At 46.1% G+C, this 26344-nt stretch overlaps 1 protein-coding gene across 1 annotated transcript in view; it reads right to left on the bottom strand.

The window, feature by feature from the left end:
- LOC147748405 (volume-regulated anion channel subunit LRRC8E-like) overlaps positions 1-26344 on the bottom strand; it is a 188786-nt gene that overhangs the window by 26881 nt on the left and 135561 nt on the right. The window contains exon 2 of the mRNA XM_086961219.1: positions 23921-24063. Within this exon, the coding sequence (XP_086817345.1) occupies positions 23921-24058 (138 nt within the window). The 5' untranslated portion in view covers positions 24059-24063. The remainder of the gene's footprint in view (positions 1-23920; positions 24064-26344) is intronic.

Here is a 26344-nt window from a genome sequence, read left to right as displayed (position 1 = left end):
TGTTTTTGCTAGACAGAGGAGATCCCAATTATTACATTTAGATACTAGGGCAGTCCTCTCCTGAGCTGGATTGCAAACAGGTGAAACACCAGACAAAGACTGTGTGTGTATGTGTGTTATTTGTATAGTGTGAACCTAGCCAAGAGGCAGAGAAGGGCAGTACTGGGTCTATATAGTCTCCAAGTGATTGTAGCGATAGACTGTTTCTGAGGGCAGAAGTGTGCTGTTACTGCAATGTGATGCCTTTTTAAGTGTCTTTTCTACTTTCCTATATTGAATCAGGTTTGGGGTAGCCCTGATGGATACATGGATGGTGTTCCAGATCCTGGGTGCACAGATGGAAAAGGCCTGTGGCTTGCTTTTTGACACTTGTTTGTTTTCCAGTCTGATGGTGTCCAGATTGCAAGCGTGCCTAGAGCCACCAGAGATGGTGAGCTCATCGAGAGCTAAGTGGGGTGCTGGCTTTCATGAAAATGTTATCATTGATTTTAAAGATGGTTCAGGCTCGAAGGGAGAGCCAGTTGAGTTCCTTCCAGCATACAGGGCACAAGTGATTGTTGTGTTCACTTGCAGGCACACATCAAATGCAAATGTTAGGGAAATTTGAGCACATTTTGGAGTACGTTCTGTTACAGTGTGCCAAAGATGTATAGAGGGAGGTGGCAAATGCTGAAATAAATTTTGAATGTGATGACGGAAAGGGTCAAACGGAGATTCGTTTGAATAGGTTGTATGATAGTACAACGCGATCTTTTTGATCGCGGTACTTTACATCGCGGATTTTACAACGCAAGTTGTTACAACGACTTGCGTTGGAGGGCGCGGATTGAGGATTATTATAATTTTCTATTCTAACACCAGTCCACGTAACAGTAGGGAAGGTGTTGGAATAGAAAATTACAATATTCCTTAACCAACAGCACCATCCAGCGCAAGTCGTAGTAACGACTTGCGTTGCAATGGCAGCGTGGTAAAGGTTGTGCGGTGTAAACACTGCGTTGTAAACGACGTTTCCCGTTGAATATGTTGACATGTTGCAGATATGCAAATGCCTAGAGATATTAATTGGTAGAATTGAAACGCAGAATAGGAATTGCTTCAAATGTTGTGACCACTGCAATGCAGGTAAAAATACATTCTGAAGTAGGTAGACTTCCATGATCAGTCTAAACCTCATTCACCCGAAAGGAGGCTAACTGATAACTTGTCTCCAAAATGCGTGTCATTCTTCGATTTGACAAAATTGCACTTCCCGGTAGTCGGACAATGGACCTAGGCATTACAGACTCAAAGACTGTTGTCCCAGGTGACCTTCTTTCCAGGAAACAAGGTTACAGTCGGCCATTTTGGGCTGGCAGGCTGAATATAAGCAAACATTCAGGGCCCGATTCACAAAGAGCCTCCGCAGTCGTGTCGGAGGTTCCACTGAGATAATTCTCATTGTCGAGCGTCTGCCACAAGTGTGGCGTCTCCGCCATGACATAGAAAGGCTCTCTGTGAATCGGACCCTCAGTTCGCAAACATTATGGCACTGACTTCAAAGGTGTGAGCAAGGAAGCTAACCAAAGCGGTAGACTACAAGATCCGCAGTGCATTGGTTGAGGTGATACAATCCAAATCGGAAGCACCTCAGGGGCGGAGCCTTTAGTGTTGGTAATAAATCAGATTCATTTTGTAAGAAGTGTTTAGCTTGGTTGTGCGTTACGCAAACCAAACCCAGCATTCCATGCAGGCAGCTCATAGCAATCAGCGATCGTAGGCCAGGCGAGGTGAACCTGGACGTTCTTATCTGTAACAGGACCTTCTGCAAACTTTTCCCACATTTGTATTGGACCTAATCATTCCCTACCTTCCCCCTACCTGCCCCCAGACATTCACGATGGGGTTCTCTCGCTATCACTGCAGTACCATGCGTTAAGAACACTTGCTGTGTTCTTCAAGCTCTCACAGCCAGATTCATCAATGTCCAATTCTGCGATTTTTAAATTGCGAGAAAATGCAAATCGCAATTTAGAAATCGCAGAACGGCATTCATGAAGTTTTGCGATTTAAAAATGCGATTTGCAAGTGGCCGCAATCGCCGATTGCGAGAAGGCAGAAATCGGTAAAAAATCGCAGAATCCACAGATACCCCTGTTGATATTGCGATTTCGCAATTACCGATATCGCAAATAGCGATCTCGCTAACTGCGAGATCGCAAAAACGGGAAGTCGCATCCTCAGCACAGTGATGACATCACAACCAGGAAGTAGGCAGGTCCCACCCTCATTTAGCAGTGAGAGGCTGAAGTACAGGCAGCAGTTGCAGAGCTCCCCTCCAGCATTCCCACAGGACTACAGCAGGAGACACCACAGTGGCAGGCATGGCACAGGATGCAGCAGGAGCTTCCACCAGTGGGAGAAAGCGCAAAATAAAGTTTTCGGAGCAGGAGCTCGAACACCTAATTGAAGGAGTTTCCAGGGATCACAACCGCCTATTTGGTAAAGACTCCCGAAGGGTACCAGAGGCGGACAAAAGACGCATATGGCTGCGCATCCGCGCCAAAGTGAACGCCGTGGGGGTGACCCAGCGCTCGGTGGATGAGCTGAAAAAGCGCTGGTATGACTTGAGAGGGCGGGCAAAAGAAAAGATTGCTGAGAGGCTGGGGAGCAATTGGCGACAGGTGGAGGGGAGCCCACCGTCCCACCGAACACCCCACTGGAGGACCAAGTGGGGGAGACCATCAACCCACAGGCCTGCGTGGGTGTGACCCAGCTTGACTCCTCCCGACTCACCCAAGACACACCAGGTAAGTGCCATGCGACTGCAACCCCCTGTCCCCTAACATTGTCCACGACTCCAGTGCATCCCATTACAAACCCCAATCATGCAGCCAATGTACAGCTCCATAGCGCAATTGCATTGTGGGACATGTAGTCTGCCCACAATTACCATCCTGTACCATAGAGCCTGACATGTCCAGTGAGAGTCAATCCTGCAGCGAGACAGGGAATGGTAGACTGCATGCATGTAGCAAGCCTAACTGTGTACGGAACATGTCACTAATCAACGTCCACTTTACATCACAGGTGGCGCTGATGTCCCCAGCACTGACAGCGAGGCCCTGGTGATTGAGGAGAACACGGAGGACACGGAGGGGGATACACACCATACCCACAGCCCGGACCATCAGGGCAAGCTGCCACAACAGCGGTCATCCCACCACCCGCCCCTGTGGCCCGTGCCACCCCCGTGACAACAGGCGCTGCTGTAGCACCACGCAGCACACAGCCACCAGTGGGACCTGCAACACCAGCAGCAGGTCGCCAACAAACCCGCCGCCCTGCGGCTGTGAGGAGCCAGATGAGCGGTCTGGTCAGGGAGCCGGGCACCAACACATCCCGCGCTGGCAGGGGCAGAATTGTGCGAGCAGGTGGGCTCTCTATTGAGCGCAGGATGCTGAGTGTGCACCAGACCCAGGCCCGACATCTATCCGCCATCCACCTCCAACTGGACAAGACGGCACGTAACGTGGCACAAATGACAGCAGCTGTGGAGGCCAACACTCAGGCAATGTCCAGGCAGCGGGATGTCAATCACCGCAGACACCCACAACTGTTGACCCGCCTATCGGCGTACACGAGGTCAAATCACATTATTGGGAACGTCACCTCCCAGCTCTCGCGACGATCCCTGGCCATGCAGGTCCAAATGGTGCAGTGCTGCCAGGACGTCGCTACAGCCCTGGAGAACATATCAATAGCCATGCAGGGCATGCAGGCCAGTGGCCATGGCAGGCGGGGGGGGCAGACGACAACAGTGAGGCAACATCAAGCCACAGCAGCCAGTCCCTACCACCGGTCGTGGCACTCCGCCGCAGCAGCAGGCCCTCTGCCGTCGCACGGCAGAATCTGGAGGAGGATGTAGAGAGGAGGTCAGGGGCAACTACCCGGAGACGCCACTGAACTGTGGTGCATTGCAATGAGGCCACATGCTGATGCAACAAGCATGCCATACAGACTAACCTGGACATTTGACGCAATATGTCAATCTTTTCACACTTTTCAGATTGCCATGTTTATTGTGCAGTAACAGTAACTAAAATTCTGAATAACGTAAAGTGCCTCATGTCATTATTAATGTTGTCATGCATGAATTGAGTAATGGGTGTGGGGAGTGGGTGCCCTAAAAATAGTTCATGCAGATTTGGTTGCGGCGCCTGTGTCCTTCTGCTGGATTCTCCCCGCGTGCGTGACGCACATGTGCAGGTGGCCGATTGTCCCCTTCTGACTCACTGCGTGAGATGTCTACAGGTATCCTGCGCTTGGTAGCAATGTTGTGTAGGATAGCACACACGGCCACTATGCGGCAGCAGACCTCAGGATCGTATTTGATGGCCCCACCAGTCTTGTGCAGTATGCAGAATCTGCTCTTCAAAAGGCCAAATGTCCTCTCAATGCAATTTCTTGTGCGTATGTGTGCTGCATTGTAACGCCGTTGCTGTGGTGTTGCTGGGTTGAGGTATGGGGTGAGTAGGTACTCACGAAGAGCGTAGCCGCTGTCACCTGCATGATAGGAGCAGAGGGTGAGTGCCTGTGCAGCGCAGCGTCGTTAGCACATTGTACTGTTGTGTGGCATGTGTACTTACCCAGTAGGTGTCCTTCACCAAAGTCTCCCCTGGCCGGTCGTGTGTGGATGCCACTGTGCCGGAATATGAAGGAGTCATGTGTGCTCCTCGGGTACTGTGCCACTATGTCTGTGATGATTGTCTTCGCATTGCATACCATCTGTATATTGAGGGAGTGGTGGGACTTGCGGTTCCGATACATGTATTCTGTTTGTGCTGGTGGGCAGATGTGGATGTGGGTACAGTCAATGCATCCTATGATGTGTGGAAATTGTGCTACATTGTAAAATTGCAGCTTGGTTTCGTTCAAGTCCTGTTGGCTGGTGGGAAATGATATGAGGTGGTGTAGGCGGGTCAGCATGGCCTCCAGGAAACTCCTTAGGCAGCGGGACATGGTGGGCTGGGATATTCCCCCTGCAACAGCGACTATTCCCTGGAAGCTTCCGGAGGCCAGTAGGTGCAGGCTGCACAATACCTGCACATGTGTGGGAACGGCATTGGTCCTCCTTGGTGGGTGCTGCAGGAGGGGGTCTAGGTCCCGGATCAGCTTGATTATCATTGCCCCACTTAGGCGGTACTTTGCGTAGATTTGCTCCCTGGTTTGGCCCAGTAGGGTGACCCGCTGCCGGAATATCCGCTCCTGGATACGTCGTCTCTTCCGTGCTGCTCACTGTAGCCTTCGCCGCCTGACCACCATGTAGAGTCCTGGCATTGTGAGAGTCCTGAGGCTCCAGCTGCATGTCCTTAAGTGTGTTTGGTCAAGCCAGCACCTGTTGGTACTTTGCAATACTTTTTTTCAGATGTGTTTTTTTTTTTCATGGTTACCACCTGGTTTGGGTTCTCCTTAATTTGAGCGTCGCTAAATGCGATTTTGGGGTTTTCGCTATTTGCGATTTTTCATGAATTGCGATAGCGATTTCTTTGCGATATCGCAGTTGTATTCGCAGAATCCATGCATTCTCGCTATTACCAATTCGCGGATTGTCTTCTTCCTGGATTCTGCGAATTTAATTGCGAATCCGCAGAAAATGTTTGCGATTTCGCAATTTTCTTTGTTGAATCCATTTTCATCAAATTGCGATCGCAATTGCTTTTTCGCAGCTATTGCGATCGCAATTTGGCTTCATGAATCTAGCTGTTAGAGTTCTAGGCCCTCAACCCTGGAACAGACTTCCAATGCCACTGTACCTCATCAATGATTTTTACGCCTTTAGGAAGGTGTTAAACACTCGCCTCTTCTGATAACGTTCCCTGTCCTGTTAGTTGGCTCTTCCTTCTAATAGGCCTGTTTGTTCTGGTCACTCATGTTGTTATGCAGTCCTAGCAGCAAGATGACCTTCAAGAACAGTCACACTTTACAGATAATTAATAAATAACTTTCCACGTTCTGAGTCTGCAAATTTCTTGGGCTCCAACATTCTCCTGAAAAGACCTTCTGCCAACTGCAAATGAGCAGGCGCAAGCAGGCGACAAACCAATAACATGTTTTCCAACTATCTGAAATTTCGCATGAATTTCACATTCATTATTAGAGTGACTTTTGTAGGCACGAGGTTCTACACTGGGGGGGGCTTCCAAAAGACAAGAGGATCTACCACTGTCCTTAGGTCTGAGGGAACAGAAAGCAGACAAGAGATTCAAATGAATCTTCATATTTAGCAACAATGAGACGACCTTGTAGCAAGCCGCAGGAGAAACTAAGTTTCTTGCAAGAAAACGTCTTTCTTATTGGCTGATGAGTGCACGAGCCTCAAAGAATAAGTAAAGGGGCCTTTCCCATTTCCTTAGTGTGGAAGAGGTAGAGATGAAACTATGTATCGACCCCAGTAGCCGTCTACAGCAGCAGACCCGGGCGGCCTAGCCACCAGAGGCGCAACTAGGGCCAAATTTCGGGGGGGGTGTGGGGCTAAGAAAAATTTCGGGGGGGGGCTGAACCTTTAATCAGTAGGCAGAGTGGAGCTGCAGGGGCTCTTAGAAGGGGTGAAACAACTGCAAGGCCTAATTAACATTCAAATGGTCTTTTAAAGACCTGTGAAACGTTCGGGTGCGGCTCTTTGTGTGCCCGGGACCTGTCTCATCCCGGGCTGCCACACACCACGGGGGGTTGGGGCTGAAGCCCGGTGAGTCCAATTGGTGTTGCGCGCCTGCTAGCCACAAACTACTGTGCGTCTAAACTTAAAAGAAGCTGTGGCCGTTTTCAAGCCGGACAAAAAAAGACATGTGGAACTGAATTGACTCAAGGAAACTTTTATTCCAGACCAAAGTCAAGGCCTGTCGGGCTGGGCTGGTCTAAGTGGCGGCTAGTGTGTAATGGGTCCCTGTGCAATTAAGGAAATGGGCCCGCCGGCCGCTTTTTGAACAATGATGTACAGCAATGATCAGGGTTCCGTGTATCTCCTGAGCCTACCAAAAATGAATGTGTCCTTGTGTAATGTAACGGGTGCTCATCTAAAGCGCTCCAATAGCTTTGGGTCGCTATAACAGAACTGAAAAAAAGAAAAAAGAAAAAAAGTAGTCATTGACTTGTACTTAAACCAGACTGGTGACTATGAAAAGAGGAGACCTACCTGTGCCCGGATAATATTTGCCATTGAAACCTGGGAGATGGGATGAGGGGCAGCGACCCCCTTATTGGAAACAAATGGCCAGGCGCCAGAGTATAGATATTAGATCTTTGTATGGTGTGGTTTTGTGGCATGGCAGGGCCGTCAGGTTCGGGTACGTTCACGCTCTGGTCTGGAGGAGTCAGTCAGACCTGCTTCCTATTGAGTAGGAACTTTAGGAGTAAGGGTGCAGTTGTTATTGTGTATGCATTTATTTGCTGTGCTGTCTGGTGTGTGTAGCCAGAAATATTAACCTGCCTGGGTAGATGGCTTAGAAACTTTGGGATGTGCATTTCTCAGCTTTGCTGTAAGGGACAGATAAGAGAAGGCTGCAAAAAGCCGACTGCAATACCAGAGTTTGTAAAAGAAAGAGAAGGCGGACTAAGCAGTCTTGTTGTGACAATGCTTAAAATGTGTTTAAAAAAATGTTACAGGGTCCAAGATGTTTACGAGAGGCAACTGCTACCTGAACCACCCACTATCCCTGCCAAATGCCAGTCTCCGTTATCTACTAACCATAACCCTCCAAAAAACGTGTGAGTTAGGTCTACTCCATGTAACCAAAAGCTATCAGAATGGCCTGGACGAGGTATTATTTTAATTTGAATGTATATCGACTTTTGAAACACTCTGCTGGTTTGTTGAAAGACAGTGCCGCCATGAGGTGGACTGTCACAAATAAGTGCCAGTGCCGAGCTTGGCAAATACCGGCTCAAATTAAGCACTGGTTGAGAAGCTTAGTGCTGTGTCCTGGAAGCGAAATCATGAAGCACAGCGCTGTGCAGGTGTAAACAGTGTTTATCTATTGGCACACGTCTGTCTCACATCCACACCAACTCAGCTATGTAGTCTATGGGCACTTTCCTAGGCCCCCGCTTGAAGGACACAATAACAGACGCCTCGAGCTTAGCTCATTGTTTCCAGCGCTTGATGAAACCTTCAGCAGACAAGAGGGGGGGCGAAATGAATATACATTTGCGCACAATGTCAGTTTGCCTATGAATTTGGCGAAGAAAAGTTGTAGGATTCTGTGGACTAGAGAGGATAACGCCTAAACATTTAATTTCACCTTCCTCAAAGATCATGAGAGGCACATTAAGCAATTGACAAGTAATGAGACCAGAAACAATAGCCATATGAAGCTAAAGTTGCCCACCCCTCTCTTTTTTTTGGGGGGGGGGGGGGGGGGGGGGATTCGGTGGTAATATTTTTTTAGTTTGACTCATGCAAGACCTTATGGCGATAGAAGCACTTTTAACATTGAACCAATATGTAAGACACTGCAAGGCACAAGCATAGTCGGAAGGTCGTTGGATGCAGAACTGCCTAACTTTTGACAAAAGAATAAACTTCCCACTCCAACCCCTGGAGGGCCTATCTAGGCGAAGTGCGCGAATCTATAACTGATTCACATTGCCAAATGGAACATACTGCAGTCACATTTTCTCCATTGCCTTGCAGGGAGGATCATACAAAGCAAAAGCTGTGCTTAAGCTGGCGGGAAATGTAAGGGAGGTTTGCATTCTCCTGGAAGCAAACAGGAAATGCCACATCAGTATGGAGCTGGAGGGGCAGTCGCGACCTCGCCCCGTCTCAGTGGGCTCCTCCAGACATACAGCAGTGGTTGCAGCTGCCAGTCTTCCAGAATGCAGGTCCGGGACCTACTTTCTGATATTGACTCAATTATACAGTGGTTCTGGCAGGAGCTTTAGGTGGGATGAAAAAAGGTAAGGTGTCTCTAAAAGGGGTGTGGCCTAGGTGTAGCTAGTTATCCTTTCCAAGAGGCGTGGCCCATGTAATTAAAGGTGTGTCTTAAACATGTAAACTAAAATCCTATTCTTTTTCGTAACTGAACACCCAATCAGTACTTAGGTGCCTCTCATTCCTCATTGGTTTACCCTTTTCACTCTCTTGTGGATTCATTGCATCTCCTTCACTTCTCCACCCCCACATACCCACACCTACTCTTAACTGCATTTTCATTTATTTTCGCCTAGTCAATATGTCAGTAGCCGAGTACCTCCTTCACACACTTCTACACTGAATCACATTTGCAAATGACATTCCTGCATGCGCTCTGCAGAGAGGCTAAGGATTGGATGAGCATGTATTCTGAACATCTTTTCGTCCTCCTGAAAGGCATGAAAAATCTGCCTCCTCTCTCTCCCCCAGATGCATCAAGCATCCATTTTGCGATTCCTTATTAGCGAAAAATAAGGAATCGCTAATAAGGAATCACAAAATGCTATGCAAGAAGAAATCACTTTAAAAATAGCGATTTCTTAAAATTCCTTAATTGCGACTCGTAAATTGCAAGTCGCAATTAAGGAATACCTCCCCATTCATTCCTATGGGCCTGAATGAATGGGAAGACATTCTCAATTTGCAAATCGCAATTAGCGAATCGCAAAATGAGAATGCGATTTCAAGGGTGCAGGGTGTCCAAAGGACACCCTGTTGCACCCCTGAAATTGATCTGTGCACATATGTTGCGCACACACATGCCCTTACGGCATGTGTGTGCGAAACATGAAACATTGAAAAATGCACTTTAGTGCATTTTTCAAAGTTTTTGAAAATTACCATGAAGTTGAACTTCATGGTAATTTGCGAGCCCTATTAGTGAAATCGCTATTTTTCATACTATCATGCATTGCATTTAAGGAATCTCAATTTGAAATTCCTTAAATGCAAGTAATCGCAATTTTGTGAATTCTTATTTTGCGATTTTTGCATTTGGGATGATGCATCCCAAATGCAAAAATACCGGTCGCAAAGGGGCAGATTCTGAGAATCTGCCCCTTTCCGAGCGGTTTTTAGCATCATGCATCTGGGCCTCTATCCTTTATCCTACCAGAAACTTATAACGAGCAAAAGGGGAACCTGCCGAGATGTACACCATTAACGCTATACCTTGTAACCTCAGGATCGGGAAGCCCACATAACAACTTTTGTTTTTGTTGTATGTATATAAAATCACAAAAAAAAGACGAAGCTGCACGACCTTCAGCCTTAACTTCAGAGATCTCAAACGTGGCCAATTATAAACACCTTAAGGAGACACATTTCAAACTGTGTAATATCCAAGCGTAACACGCTACACGAAACAAAACTAGAAACCTCATCCTGGAAGAAGCATACACTGGTAGGGATTGCAAGCAAAACATGTCAAATGTAAACCGAAATTAAATCTCGGTCATGGATCACCTTATTGATTTTTACAGTTGACGTTTATAAATCGATCTGTGTTTTTGCCTGACAAGTTAAGGATATGGATATAGGGATCGATAGGGACCTGTCAGTTTCTAATTAGTGCCGAGTCTCAGACGTGGAGGGTCGAAGCCCACACAAAGCCCTGGTTCCGACATTCCTGAACATGTGCTGGGGAAGTGAGACGCACAGGATGGATGCTTCCTCTGTCTAGGAGCAGTGCTCAGAAAAAAAGGCGCAACTGAAGTGGGAGTTAAGGACATCCTCGAATGTTGTAATATCACACACCTCTAACAGTGAGCAACAAGGTCATTGTAACCTTCCACGAAGTGGCTTTTTGGGATCTACCCCGAGAAAAAAAGTTTTTAAAAAAATACACGTCACCACCATTTTCATTTTACAATAAAATGTTCTAATATATCCATCTAAAGCCCCGACAGCGTTGAGGAGGTTCTGGATTAACACATTAAGTATTCCATGCTCTACCACGGTACACAGGCTACTTATCACTCAAAAGGAGAAAGCCCTGCAAAGGAGCCCTGTGAGGCCTTTTCTCTGGTGTCACTCATGGCTTCTGTTTCTGATGGTTATTTTCATTTACTACTTGTGTCTTAGGCTTTAATGTTCTAGCGCACCCTGCAAATCTCTTTGAACCCCAAATCCAGATGTGCTACTCCCGGCTGCACACACATCCACTGCGAGGTCAGCAACCAACATGTGGTCTATGATCAACCACAAGTTCACTACTGTTTGAAGATGTAGGGTGACCATGCCCCATCACCAGGACTACTAGTAAACAGAATCATTGCCCGATACCACGGAGGCCTTCCATGCCGCCTCACAGGGTGCTCTTCTAAACCCTGGCGGACCTCACCTTATCTCTGGCAAAGCACCAGGGCGGGGCATGTGGAGCTTAGAACAGTCACTTGACCTCCAATAACCTTTTATCTTGTGCACCCACACCTTCATGGGGCGATTGTCCATCTCCAGCTATGCACAGCAGTGACCTGTGACTGCGGATGGTTGTCAGTGGGATTAGTGGGATGGAGGAGGTATTTTTATTGTGTGGAGGGAAAAGATTCACCAGCGGTAAATGAAAACATCACACATTTACAACACACGGAGTACCTCAAGCAGCGGCGCAAGCGTAAACTCACACAGAACATGTATTAAGAGGCAGGAGCAGTGCAAGCTTCTTGCACACAGAACAGGACATGTAGAACCTGTGCAAGCATCTCACAGACACTGAGCAGGCACAGAACATGCTTGCTTCTTGCAAAGACCTCATACGGGGTGTCGTGAACACTGGCCGGGCCCTCCGCTAATTTTATCGCATGCTTACCTTCAGACTCTTCTCTTTTTATGATAAAGCGTGAGGTTTTAGATATGTGCTTGAGTGGTCGTGTCTGGCCTGCCTCCTATCAAAATGAATATATTTCTGGGTTTTTATTTTACAGCTGCTGCAATAACCTCATGGATGATTACAGTGAAAACTGACCTCTTTAGTTATAGGAGCAAATTATCTACATAAAAATAGAGTTTGATGTCTTTATGGCTACACTTATGTCTTGTTGGGACTTTAGTGTCACCAAACTTATAAACACAAGATAAAATCAGATACTATAAAAAAAATTCAGGCATCTTACAATTAGTTGGAAAGGCTTCATGATGGAACCAACTATCGAGCCAAGGGTCACTTAAGTTTGCTGCAACCAACCTGCCCTAGCCGTGGGGGGTTGCTCTAGGGCTCCGAGAGCGGTGCAGAGAAATGGCCTTCAGCGTGGTGCTGCTCATCATTCCCAGGCATGGGCTGTGAGAGAGAATAACTAAACCCCATTTCTTACTGAGGAAAGATATACTCAGCAATCCATCTTAACAAACCCAATCTTTAGACTTGATATTTTCTGCTTCTGTTATTTTTTTATTATAATGCTTTGAAGTAGCAATGGGGAGTTACGAGGCTGGAAACGTGCTAACCGTGTCAGGAATGTTCATGCTATTATCATTGGCCAAGTCATGCATTGCTGCATTTTTTTCCTGTTTGGATTTTACAAATAAACATTTGAAAGTTTATCCCCTGTTTCTTAGTGCTATTTTGAGCATGTTATTCATTTACAAAAGAGGTTTTGGAGTTGCCGGGTGTCCCTGAACAAATGTAGAGGGTCACTATTCATGAGCACAAGACATTACCTACACAGTATAGCTAAGTGGGTTGTGTATAGGTGGCAGTCCAACTGACTTTATAGCTTGTGTAGGTGCACTGAACTAAATCCTTGACCTGGGAGGGTGGGCGTGGTCTTGAAAATCTAACCCCAGCAACTTTGGGGAGAGGTGAGCGGATCACAGGTCATGAGATGAGAATATCTGCACAAGGAGCATCGGTGCAAGCTTCTTTCAGACACACAGAACAGGCACAGCGCAGTCAGCAGCAGCAATTCAATCTTCCATTGCTTTGTTCCAAAAACAGACACATGCTCCAGGCGCTCAGACACACCTCACTGGGTGATGCAGGTTATTGACCTCATTAAATACATATATGCTGGTTAATGGCACGCAGGCTTATGCTAATGAGGAGGAGATCAACCCATCACACCTGTGCTAAAGGTGTACTGTTTGAACACTGATGAGTCAGGACTGGAGGGCCAATGAGTCCTAAATAAAGGCATGCTGTCCCTGCCCTCTTGAGCCAGGGAGTCAAACAGAAGCTTGACATGAAAGACAGTTTCAACTTTTAGCTAGTCCAGCACCATCCACCAAAATGGAAGCCTTGAAGATTGACATTTTTTGCAGTTTTGTAAATGCTAAACTTGGCCAAGGGATTAGCGCGCATACCAGATGACATGATACCTTTTTCAGGCATGGACAAGTATGTGATTTCACCAGAATGACAGGATGTTGAGCAGAGAACAGTATTTTGAACCTAGTTCCCCAGTTACAAAGTCTTGAATATAAGCACCTCAATAATAAAAGGTTCACGAACGGCTGTGATCTATACATTCTCCAAAATTCATACAAATGTGAACATGCCACGCCGGGCGACCTATCATTTCGGGATGAGGGTCCATTTTGGAACCCCAGTGTAAATACATAGACCTCTTTCTCAGTCATGGGTTTGATCCACATGCTCTTACCTAAGGGACGACATGGAGGTTATCAAACGTATTGAAAATTACCCTTTTGCTCCTTCTGATCAATTGTTGGTGACAATGGACATAACCTCATTGCACACCAACATTCGCCAAGAACCAGCTCTTGACACAATCAGAGAGGTCCTTGATCTGAGGGATCATCCCATGAAGGTTCCCGTTGACTTCATTGTCAACCTCCTCAACGTAGCCATAAACAAATGTCTTTGCTTTTCAGGGCGACCACGACCTTCAGACTAAAGGAGTAGAAATGGAAGCTGGATTTGCTCCTGATCTGTTCATCCTGTATATGGATCAGTATGAAAACACTCACATCTATAATGAGACTAATCCATTTGCTGCCAATATCTCCCTGTGGAAGCGTTACATAGATGATGTCCTGATGATTTGAACAGGTAGCAAATCAGATCTTGAACATTTTCATGAGTGGCTTATTAACAGTTAAGTTCACTAGATCCCAGAGCTGAAAAGAGATTAATTTCCTAGACATTAAGATTAAGGTCGAGGATGATAGCCTTTACATCACTCTTTACAGAAAAGAAACTGAGCGCAACACTCTAAGGTACTCTAGTCATTATCCTAGAAACCTGAGTGACAATCTCCCCTAAGGGCATTTCTTGTGAATCAGGAGGAATTGTTTACGCAGGGCTCATTACTTCAAAGAATCCGATGTCTTGGAACCTAGGCTACAAGAACAAGGCCACTAGGGACTACTTAGGTGAGCAAGCAAGCGTGCGTGGTACTACCCCCCTGACACACTGCTGGAACCCAGAGAGAGAGCTGATAGCTCACAGCAAAGAATGATTTGCATGACCACCTTTCTACTACAAGCAGTGACATAAAAAAGATAAAAATAGACACTGGGGGCTGGTCTCACATGAACTTGACCTAAAGGTGAAACCCATGTACGCCTTTAGCCCCTTCAGCGCTGATGACAAAGCCAGCTCGTCATGGGCGTTACCTGTGCTACGCGGATGACGAACTGGCTTTGTCACAAACCGCGCGATTTTCAAATTTCAGCGCACAGCGGGAAAACCCGCTAGCGCGGTAGAGGTTAAAAAGCGCAAGAGCATTAAGGACCATGTGGCGAATGCTCTGCTCAGTTCACAGACCAATTCTGATGTGCTTTCACAATGAAACCGTAACCCCATTGTGTGTCACTTCAGCTGAGTGCGTCGCAAAGCATGTGCCCTCATGCTGACGGGTTTAATGCAAAATTGAAGTACATCCTGAATAGCCATACCAATTGCAATAGTATGGGCACAATTTACATCATCAAATGTCTCTGCGACCAGTGGTGTGTGGGACGAATGCACCAGAAAGTTCAGGCAAGAATATTTCAACAAGGCAACATGTTGTTGTGGGGAAAGAAATCACCAGTAACCCCTTGGGTAGGGATAGCTCCAATATTCGAAATATGCGAGAATGCAAGTGTATACATCTTCTTGAAACAGTCTCAAACGTGTTGAAGGAGTTTGAGGAGATTGCTAGACAGTTGGCTTCATTAAACAATGGTTGTCATTGATAGCCTTTGGGGGATTATGGTGTCTGTTCTCTTGTGGTGTCAAAGGATTCTGTCAGTGATTCCTGACAAAATTGATACATGTACCATCGCATTGACCTCTGACAAAATTGATGTATGGACCATCCCAAACATTCTCTTCATTGTGTAAGGCTAACGCTAGATTGACCAATTGTATCCCGATAGTCGGGCACTTCATTTCATACCTAGTCTAGAGATGAATTTGAGTTTTTAGACCCATGACTGTTTTTTGTACACAGTTGTGGACACATGTGGCATGTGTATTGTCTAATTCAAGTCTGTCAGGTGGGCCCAACGGGCCAAGGACCCTCCAGAGAGTATACAGCCAGTAATAAGTCCTATGGGTATTCTCTATTTACACTAATCACAGGTTCTGATGTTTATTGATGTGAACTGTCTTTTATAAGTTCAGAATGCTTGCCATCACAAGTGAACGCGACAGTAGTCATTGCGCACTTTTTCAGTTTTTCCTTACCAAGGTATCTCTCATGAGGATCATTCTCATTATCTGAGATTCATTTATGAGACTTCTAAATCTCTTGTAACTCTTTGAGAACATAGAACCCTCTTTTTCCTACACCCATGTATAACATTGAGTGCTCATACAGGGCTTTAGATTCCTTTATTAGACAATCAGGCTGTATTGCTTCGCCCTCTAATGGTTCAGGCAGACATTGCCCTAAAGATTATACTCATCAGGCAGTTTCATCCATCATTGTTAAGACTTGGGTTCTAGACATGATCATGCTTTGGAACAATTTTAGACTATGAACTTGTGTTGTGGCCATCTTTGAAGTATGATTCAGAAAAGGGGGGTGGTGATGAACAGAGTGTCTGAATTAAGCAGACCACTCTTACCCAGTCCAAAGATCAGGGCTTGATCCATCACCGTTATTTATCTCACTGCACCATCACAGCTCAGAACCTGGTTATATGCAAATCAGTCTGTCCCTGGCCCAGTGCATCATGGGAACAGGGCAGACTAAACTACCAAGCCAATTCTTCACTAGAAAGGAGACAAGCTACCGGGGACCGGTTTCTGGCATTTCAGCCGTCTTCAGCCCGGCTTGCTTGAATCCTGATGGTGCAGTGAGAAAGGGACTCATGTCTGAGTATACCCTGCCACACCTATAGTGGCCAAAAACGATTCAGAAAAGGGGGTGGTGATGAACAGAGTGTCTGAATTAAGCAGACCACTCTTACCCAGTCCAAAGATCAGGGCTTGATCCATCACCGTTATTTATCTCACTGCACCATCCCAGCTCAGAACCTGGCTATATGCAAATCAGTCTGTCCTTGGCCCAGTGCATCATAGGAACAGGGCAGACTAAACTACCAAGCCAATTCTTCACTAGAAAGGAGACAAGCTACCGGGGACCGGTTTCTGGAATTTCAGCCGTCTTCGGCCCGGCTTGCTTGAATCCTGATGGTGCAGTGAGAAAGGGACTCATGTCTGAGTATACCCTGCCACACCTATAGTGGCCAAAAACGATTCATTGCACCATCAGGATTTAAGCAAGCCGGGCCGAAGACGGCTGAAATGCCAGAAACCGGTCCCCGGTAGCTTGTTTCCTTCCCAGTATAAGAATTGGTTTGGTAGTTTGGTCTGCCCTGTTCCCATGATGCACTGGGCCAGGGTCATACTAATTTGCATATAGCCAAGTTCTGAGCTGGGATGGTGCAGTGAGCTAAAAAACGGTGATGGATCAAGCCCTGATCTTTGGACTGGGTAAGAGTGGTCTGCTTAATTCAGACACTCTGTTCATCACCACCCCCATTTCTGAATCATTTTTGTCCACCATAAGCGTGGAAGGGTATACTCAGATGTGAGTCCCTTGCTCATTGCACCATCAGGATTCAAGCAAGCCGGGCCGAAGACGGCTGAAATGCCAGAAACCGGTCCCCGGTAGCTTGTTTCCATCCCAGTATAAGAATTGGCTTGGTAGTTTGGTCTGCCCTGTTCCCATGATGCACTGGGCCAGGGTCAGACTAATTTGCATATAGCCAAGTTCTGAGCTGGGATGGTGCAGTGAGCTAAAAAACGGTGATGGATCAAGCCCTGATCTTTGGACTGGGTAAGAGTGGTCTGCTTAATTCAGACACTCTGTTTATCACCACCCCCATTTCTGAATCATTTTTGTCCACCATAAGCGTGGAAGGGTATACTCAGATGTGAGTCCCTTGCTCATTGCACCATCAGGATTCAAGCAAGCCGGGCCGAAGACGGCTGAAATGCCAGAAACCGGTCCCCGGTAGCTTGTTTCCTTCCCAGTATAAGAATTGGCTTGGTAGTTTGGTCTGCCCTGTTCCCATGATGCACTGGGCTAGGGTCAGACTAATTTGCATATAGCCAAGTTCTGAGCTGGGATGGTGCAGTGAGCTAAAAAACTGTGATGGATCAAGCCCTGATCTTTGGACTGGGTAAGAGTGGTCTGCTTAATTCAGACACTCTGTTCATCACCACCCCCATTTCTGAATCATTTTTGTCCACCATAAGCGTGGAAGGGTATACTCAGATGTGAGTCCCTTGCTCATTGCACCATCAGGATTCAAGCAAGCCGGGCCGAAGACTGTTGAAATATCATAAACCGGTCCCTGGTAGCTTGTTTCCTTCCCAGTATAAGAATTGGCTTGGTAGTTTGGTCTGCCCTGTTCCCATGATGCACTGGGCCAGGGTCAGACTAATTTGCATATAGCCAAGTTCTGAGCTGGGATGGTGCAGTGAGCTAAAAAACGGTGATGGATCAAGCCCTGATCTTTGGACTGGGTAAGAGTGGTCTGCTTAATTCAGACACTCTGTTCATCACCACCCCCATTTCTGAATCATTTTTGTCCACCATAAGCGTGGAAGGGTATACTCAGATGTGAGTCCCTTGCTCATTGCACCATCAGGATTCAAGCAAGCCGGGCCGAAGACGGCTGAAATGCCAGAAACCAGTCCCCGGTAGCTTGTTTCCTTCCCAGTATAAGAATTGGCTTGGTAGTTTGGTCGGCCCTGTTCCCATGATGCACTGGGCCAGGGTCAGACTAATTTGCATATAGCCAAGTTCTGAGCTGGGATGGTGCAGGGAGCTAAAAAACGGTGATGGATCAAGCCCTGATCTTTGGACTGGGTAAGAGTGGTCTGCTTAATTCAGACACTCTGTTCATCACCACCCCCATTTCTGAATCATTTTTGTCCACCATAAGCGTGGAAGGGTATACTCAGATGTGAGTCCCTTGCTCATTGCACCATCAGGATTCAAGCAAGCCGGGCCGAAGACGGCTGAAATGCCAGAAACCGGTCCCCGGTAGCTTGTTTCCTTCCCAGTATAAGAATTGGCTTGGTAGTTTGGTCTGCCCTGTTCCCATGATGCACTGGGCCAGGGTCAGACTAATTTGCATATAGCCAAGTTCTGAGCTGGGATGGTGCAGTGAGCTAAAAAACGGTGATGGATCAAGCCCTGATCTTTGGACTGGGTAAGAGTGGTCTGCTTAATTCAGACACTCTGTTCATCACCACCCCCATTTCTGAATCATCTTTGAAGTATAACACACAAGATGATGGATGGAATGTTGCACAATGGCAAAACATTCAGCCCCAGTCACAGATCTGGGTTTAATCCATCACCGTTCTTTAGCCCACTCTGCCACCCCAGTTCAGACATGGCCATATGCAAATCAGCCTTGACCCTTTGCCTCATGGGAACAGTCCAGCCCGAACTGCCAAGCCATGCCTTTCCTGGACCGGAATCAAGCATCCTAGGACCGGTTTCTGGCTGTCAGCCGTCTTCAGCCAGGATAGCTTGACTCCAGTGGCGTCGTGAGCACGGGACCCACATCTGGGCATACCCTTCCCACATTGGGTGAACAGCAAAACACACAAGATGATGGACGGAATGTTGCACAACGGCAAAACATTCACCCCCAGTCACAGATCTGGGCTTAATTCCTTAAAGGAAAACGGGCTGCATTAAAAAAAATAGCAGACATGGTGGTCTGCTGAGCCCAGCAGGCCACCATCCATAGGAGGGCCAGCCATTCCAAATGGGGTCGCAAAATGAGAGTGGCTCATTGATATTCATGAGCCTCGCATTTTGCAACCCTATTGGGAATCACAAGCAGTGTCCAAGACACTGCTGTACATGCCAAATAGCGAGTCGCAAATTGCGAGTCGCAAAAGTGATGCAATTTGCAAGTCGCTATTTGGCAGGTCGTACATCTGGCCCTATGTTGCTGCATGTGGGTGTTTTGGAACAGATTATATGTGATTACCAGAAAACAACAAAAAGGGAGATTCTACAGCAGTGATGGCTGGTGACTTTCAAAGTGGTGAGGCGTAAATGTTAGGGGCAAGTTTAACTTAGTGAGCGGGCATAGGGAGTAAGGCTGATGGACTTTAGGAAGATTTGGGATGTTCTCACCCAAAAAACCTTCGAAAAATTATGGAGTAAATAATACTTCAAAACCAGAATTGCCGCCTTTGGGTCTCCACTGGACCACCATCCCAGCACTGACATACAGCGATTATATTATCTTCTTGGGAAGTTTGATTGCTCTGCAGTACATGAGCATTCCGAGATTCGTACTCGGTGTACTCGTGTTCTGGGGCCTGCTGGACACAGGGTAACAACAACCACTCCCAGTCAGGTTTTGCCCCACACTTGGCGACAGGGCACTTTGCACTGTTTAACTCATCAGACTCTCAGAGCGCAGTATGCCCGACATCTAGAATGTTTGTGTAATAAAACAGAGCTAATTAAACATTTCAAAGGGAAACATTGTTTTAACACGGATTAGATAGGATTACTGTGCTCTATTTTATTGCTTGATGAATTGCGCTCTGGCTCTTTTCTCTAATTTTTTTATTCCATTTGGCAGCAGAAGTGATCTAACTATTTCAGAGTAGCCAGATGGAATCTGATGAAAGCTCACAAGAATAATTTGTTTAAATGCTGAAGATCAGGTGGGTCACTGGGTGGAGCCGATTTGGGGAGGAATTGTTGGCATGAATTGCTCAATCTGCGACTCCTTTTTTTTTTGCGTGATTTCGGTCTTTTAGGAAAGCTGTATAGCGAGCATTACTAATTAACAGACAATCAGCCTGATTCATCAAGCCGAAATCGGCTCGCAAAGGGCCAGATTCTGAGAATCTGGCCCTTTGCGAGCTCTATTTTTGCATTTGGGATTCATCATCCCAAATGCAAAAATCGGTAATAGCGATGTCGCAATTTTGCGAGGAATTACATTTAAGGAATCTCTATTTGAAATTCCTTAAATGCAATTCATCAGCCATTAAAAAATTGCGAATTCGCAATTTCAGCCCGCTATTTACCGCGAGGTCAAACCTCGTGGTAAATAGCGAAAACTTAGAAAAATGCTTTTAAAAGCATTTTTCTAAGTTGCATGTTGCACACACACATGTCATTTGGACATGTGTGTGCGCAACACCTGCTTCAATTTGCATTTAAGGGGTGCTACAGGGTTTCCTTTGGACACCCCTGGCACCGTTTAAATCGCTATCTTATTTGCGATTAGCTAATTGCTAATCGCAAATAAGGAATACTCCCCATTCATTCCTATGGGCCTTTTGGCCCATAGGAATGAATGGGGAGTTATTCCTTATTTGCGATTAGCAATTGGCTAATCGCAAATAAGGATTGTGTAGGAATCGCAAATCTTTTTGCGATTCCTACATGAATCCCGTTTTGCGAGTCTGTAATAGCGATTCCTTATGAATCGCTATTATAGACTCGCAAAACGGGTCTATGATGAATCAGGCTGAATGTTACTCTGTGTAATGTTAGTAATATGTGCTGGGTACACCTGGGTATTCCGAGTTTCGGTGTGCTGCACTTATGCTCTCTGTGGCCTGCTGGAGGACGCCACTAGGACGACCATCCGCCCCCCTCGAGCACAAACACCTTCACTTGCGCTGTATATGAGGTGAAAAGCATTTATTGTGTCATTCCTGAAGAAACATGGCCAATCACAGTGTGGCTTCAAAATAAGGACTCACAGTGATTGGTCATGTTCTTTTATCATCCTTTTCCCATGCTGTCAAGTCAAATGCGCCGGTTTGGGACACGAAAATCTGACCACAACCAATCAGGACTTTGCTGTCATGGGCTTTAAACTTCAAACTACATAAGAGCAACTCAAGGATTGGTTTTGGCAGGTTAACCCGGTGCTCTAATGGACTGTGTTGTGGTTTCCCTGGCTCCCGAATAGAACATGGGTTTGAGAGTCCCAAAGTGTGCATGTCGGGTTGGATAGAGCCAGTATCCTGCCCAACCAGACATATGCAATGAACATCAGCCAGCTGCCATCCATGCCAAGCAACAATATTGGCCACGCCCTGCCCCCATGATGTACAAACTCATCACTGAGGACGACCCTAGTCCTTAGGAGAGTCGGGAGTGTGACTCCAGAACAATTTTAAATTACGGCAACTGGCAGGTGGAGGGGCAACACTCCAACGCCCAAAAGGAGGCACCGCTGTTCTACAGGTAAAAAAAAACAAAAAGAAAAAACTAGAATAACAATATCCGATTCAAGGACACAATTTGACTGATCTTGCGTTTCTTCACAGCTGTTCTGTAGAAGCTGAAAACCTTAGGTCCCAGAATGCGATCTGGTAGAAACCATTTATAACTGGTCGGCTTACATTTTCACCAGGGCGCGCAGTAGTCTTCTCATACAGATCCAGTCATTGGCAGGGACACCCCTATGCACCCAACGCCTGGTATTTCTGCATGAGTTTTGGTGAGAGCTCTGATGAGGTACTGGTGTGGATTTTCCATGCAGAAACGGGAGGTACCAAAGCCACTCCATGGTTTGAAAGGTGGGACCCCCGCTCACTCACTCACACACAGGTGGCATTTAAGTGTGCAAATGCCATAATTTACAAGTTAAATTTGCATCAGTGATTCACCAAATAAGGGCTTGCAGTTGTTAATAGATTTGCCCACAATTAAAATGTTTGTGACTACTGCGTAATTTTCCGTATGAGTAAATATGAGCACAGGTCATTTCAGGGCAGGGTGGCGTGCCGAGCACGTGAACACCCACAATCTCGCAAGTCTTTAGCTATTCACAAATATTTAGCAATCACATTCCTGCCCTGCATACCAGTGAAGGGTTATCCCTCTCAGGAGAAGGAGCATCAAACAGGTGGCACTAACGATAATAGGATTCCCCACAACAAAAATATTTACAAGAAACGTATTGAAAGTGTCATTGTATTTCACTTCCTGGTGCCAAAATGTAAAGCTGCTTCATTTCAGTATGCGGAATGTCTATGCATGCGAGTACACCTGAGAACCAGCAACAACATTCCAGGCCTAATCCTCAAATCTTTAGCTGTAAAAAGTCAGAAGTACAAGGATCACATTATACGTGAACTTCTAAGTGCACATTTCCGACTTTCCAAGCAGCACTTTAGGGAATCGAATCTGGAATAATCAGGTTGATTCATTTTCAGCAATGGTTTGAAAACTCATGTTTAAGGAAGGGATCTCTTCTCTGTGCATTACTGCCTTTCCAGTCAGGACTAACCGTTCCTATAAATCATACAACATAAAAAATACTCTGCATTACAGGGCTTTTGTGATTCTTATAAACCACTGTACCTTAAATGCCAGGAGTCTCCCTGTCAGCAGGACACTTCAGTGAATTCTGCTGCAGTTTTTAGCTGAAGGAAGGTTGTCTCGTCACATCTTGCATGATTTGGTGAGGGGCTCCCCGTAGCGGAACTCATCCCACCCACATTTTCCTTGTCTGCATGCGTCCCACTCTAGACAGTGGAGCCAAGCCATTTGTCCTTGTTTGTATTGCATAGTGATCAGACTAGGTAAAGTCTATGGATTGTCTCAGAGTCTTTGCACAGTGGGTCCGGCCCTCTGGAAAGAGCCGAGGGAAAGAGCTTTGTGGTTTTGAAGGGTAAGACCAGGAGTAAGGGCTAGACTAAGAGAACATCACTCTTTCAAGGTCAGGTGTTTCATGCTGTATTTAAAAAAATGGAATCACACACACCTGGTGCTTGCAAAGGCTTCTGGGAAAAGGTACAATCTGTTCTCAAGAGAGGGAGTCAAACAGCTCAGTGATCACTTTGGGGTTCAGGGGTCTTTGTGCACAATTCAGACTCCACCCAGCTCTTTAGTAAGGGGTGTGAGCGATGGGACATCACAACCCTTCCTAAATCTAGAATAGGTTGATGTGGAATACCAGAAGGTCAACAAGTCATTATGTGGAAATGGCTAACACGAAATACTATTGGAGGCCGCAGAACGTCAGGACGGGGCAGTCATGAAGTTCACGCGAGTTCCACCTTGCAGTTAAACCCAGAAGCTATTGGAAATTGATGCACCATGGTGAGGAAAGGTCAGTTTATCCAGGTGTGGGATATTCCACTGGTGGTGGCCAAGTCTTGCAAAGGATTTGCAGTGACAGATCTGGGAGATTGTCTCATCTACAAGGTCCTTTTAAGAGGAATAACGTAGAAATCAGAGAAGGCCAACTACTGGTTAATTCTTGTAAGAAGACAACTCGTTCTAGTACCCTGTCCTTGGCGGTGGCATCAAGGCCCTCAGAGTGTTTACACTCTATGCCAGTCTCTGAATAACGTTTAGCAGACCGCCAAGGATGCCACTGCATTAGGAAATACACTCAACAGCCTAGGACACCAATCAGCAAGGGCCACCGCCAAAGCTTGAAAAAGTCTTTGAATAGCCTGTCAGCCAAAATATAATCTCGCCCAAGACAGCAAATATCCTGTATCGCCCTTGTAGACTGCAACCCTGGAAGTTCTTGCCCAACGTGTGTGACTCTTACCTGCAAGGTGCAGCCGAAGACTCCAATCATGAGCATGGCGACAGTGATGTACTCGGCCAGCACATCCCACCAGGGCTTCAGCACCTTGAAGGCCGGCTGCTGCTCGGTGAACTGCTTGAACTCCGCCACCGGAATCATGGTGCCTGCACATTGGTGAAAGACAGCAAGAGAAATAGCTTGTGAGTGTCAAATGGGATGTGAGCCAGTGCAATGCTATTAATTTCAAAAGAAAGCAAAAAAGATATGAAAACTGAGATCAAGTTACATCCACTTTCGGGGGGGGTGAAATGTTTTTTTTGTTTTCATATGTAAATCTAGGGCTGGGCGGAATTTGCGTAGTCGCACTAAGCAAAGATCAGCGAAATAGTAAAAAATCTCTACGAGCACGCAGAGTTCCGCGAACACACGGAATTGCTTGTCCTCCCGTTCGCAATGATTTTTTCCTGTTCGCGAATGCTGTTTGGTTGCTCGGGGGAAATATCTTGCGAACACGCATTTAGAAAGCGCAAACAAGCAAAAAAATGTTGCGAAGCCGCGGATCACGGAATTTTTGGCAATTCTGCGTTCTCCGCGGAAAGCGATATTACCCAAATTACGCAAAGTCCACGAGTGGAACGGAATTTGCCACCCAGGCCCAATGTTAACCATACATTTGTGGGTATTTCACTTGTTAGAGGCAACACTGGTAAACAATGTAGCACACTAGATTACAAAATGCAAGAAAAGCAGGGAAGAGAGAGAGAGAGATAGAGAGAGAGAGAGAGAGAGAGAAAGAAAGATATGTGTGAAAGGGGACGGAGACAAAGAGCAATAATAGAACACATGTGGAAGAAAAGATTTTGGGACACAAAAATAAAAGGGCAGAGGAGATGAAAGGAAGGCAAGTAAACAGAGGGGAAAATAAAGTGGAGTTAACTGGAACAGAAACAATATGAAACAAGGGGAATAACACGATAAAGGGAGTTATAGGAAGAAAGATGGTGGGGGCAACAGATAAGACAGGGTGGTAAATTACAAACATGTAATTAAGGGAGGGAAACTAAAGTGTGAAACTCCTGGCAATACACCATATGAATGGGCAGAAGGCATCATATGACCATGCCTCAGCGTTCTTCGCTACAGAGATCGTGGACTGTACGGATCCACGTGCAAGACTCAAATGTGTCTGTAAATGTTTCATCTAGGGCTCAGCCGGGCTTCAGGCCAGTCAATCGGCCCCACCGCTCCCCAAGGATTTGAAGCACTCACTCATGTCTTTGCTAATGCAATCAATCCAAGTTCTGCAAACCTTAATATGGTGCATCGGGATCGAAATAGGTATTTATGGAACAGGAGCTAAGAGCAGTTGCACTTTTGTGGTTGGCAGGAGCCGTGTGGACCGACCAGGAGATAGGATTGGCTCATTGTGATAAGGATGCTGGTTGGTCTTGCTAATTGGTATTCAACATAGGTCGAGGAAGGCTTCATCCGCATAAACCTGCATTGTGCACCAATGCTTCAATTGTCTTTAGTTTAAATACAATACACTTATTCCAGATTTGCCTTTACACTATGTATCTCAAAATGTCTTACTTTCTTTTTTTTCCTAATTTTCAATTTTTTTTAAATTTCTTCTTAGTTAGTCTACTGTGCAAAGTTTGATGTTTAATCCTGATATGTTTTATACACCTCTATCAAATATCATGGAGATTTTGGTTATTCTGGAGAGTGACGCCACAAGCTGTTCACTGTCTGCCAGTCATCAACTGTAGTATCCCAAAATCAGCCGCCTCCCCCTTCCAGAGTAGCTGCGCGTCTCCATACAGGTCTACACGGGGAACATGAGCCGTTAGCATTTAAATTTACCATGCTCAACAGGAACTTAAAATACAAGATCGTAAAACACGGCATTAAAAATAAAAGCAACAGAGTTTCTTCAAAAGGACACATTTTTACTCCAAAATAGGCGACACGGGTCAACAACGGATCAGTTAAGTTACATGTGAACCAGGTCATGAAATCTGCCGAGGCTAGAGTTCTTAGGCCGACCCAGGAGTGAGGCGAAACTCTTGTGCAAACTCCTGGTCACGTCTTAAGATCTAAGGGGCAGATATACGAGCCCTTTTGCGCCACTTTTCCCATGTTAAAGGTGACGGGAAAGTGGCTCAAGCTGCTTGTAAATCTGCCCCTAAATGTCTTTGCATCGATTTGTAGAGGGTGGATTAGACCGTCCAGAGGCCTTTTACATTTTCATTAACACTCACTTGTGTTAATGATTTAATGGGTCAAGGAGACCAAACCTCCATAACAGGTAACTCGCGACAATGACCGTATACAGCACAAATTTAAAAGAATACAAATAACTGTACTAAACAAAAACAACTACATGAAATAAATGTCATTAAATGTTTTTGATATTTGTATATGATCCTGCCAATATATGGG

This window comes from Lissotriton vulgaris, chromosome 1_1 (genome assembly GCF_964263255.1).
Source record: "Lissotriton vulgaris chromosome 1_1, aLisVul1.2, whole genome shotgun sequence".
Classification (NCBI taxonomy): Eukaryota; Metazoa; Chordata; class Amphibia; order Caudata; family Salamandridae; genus Lissotriton; species Lissotriton vulgaris.
The sequence above is the reverse complement of the archived record's forward strand: the minus strand, read 5'-3'. Positions and strand labels throughout refer to the sequence as shown.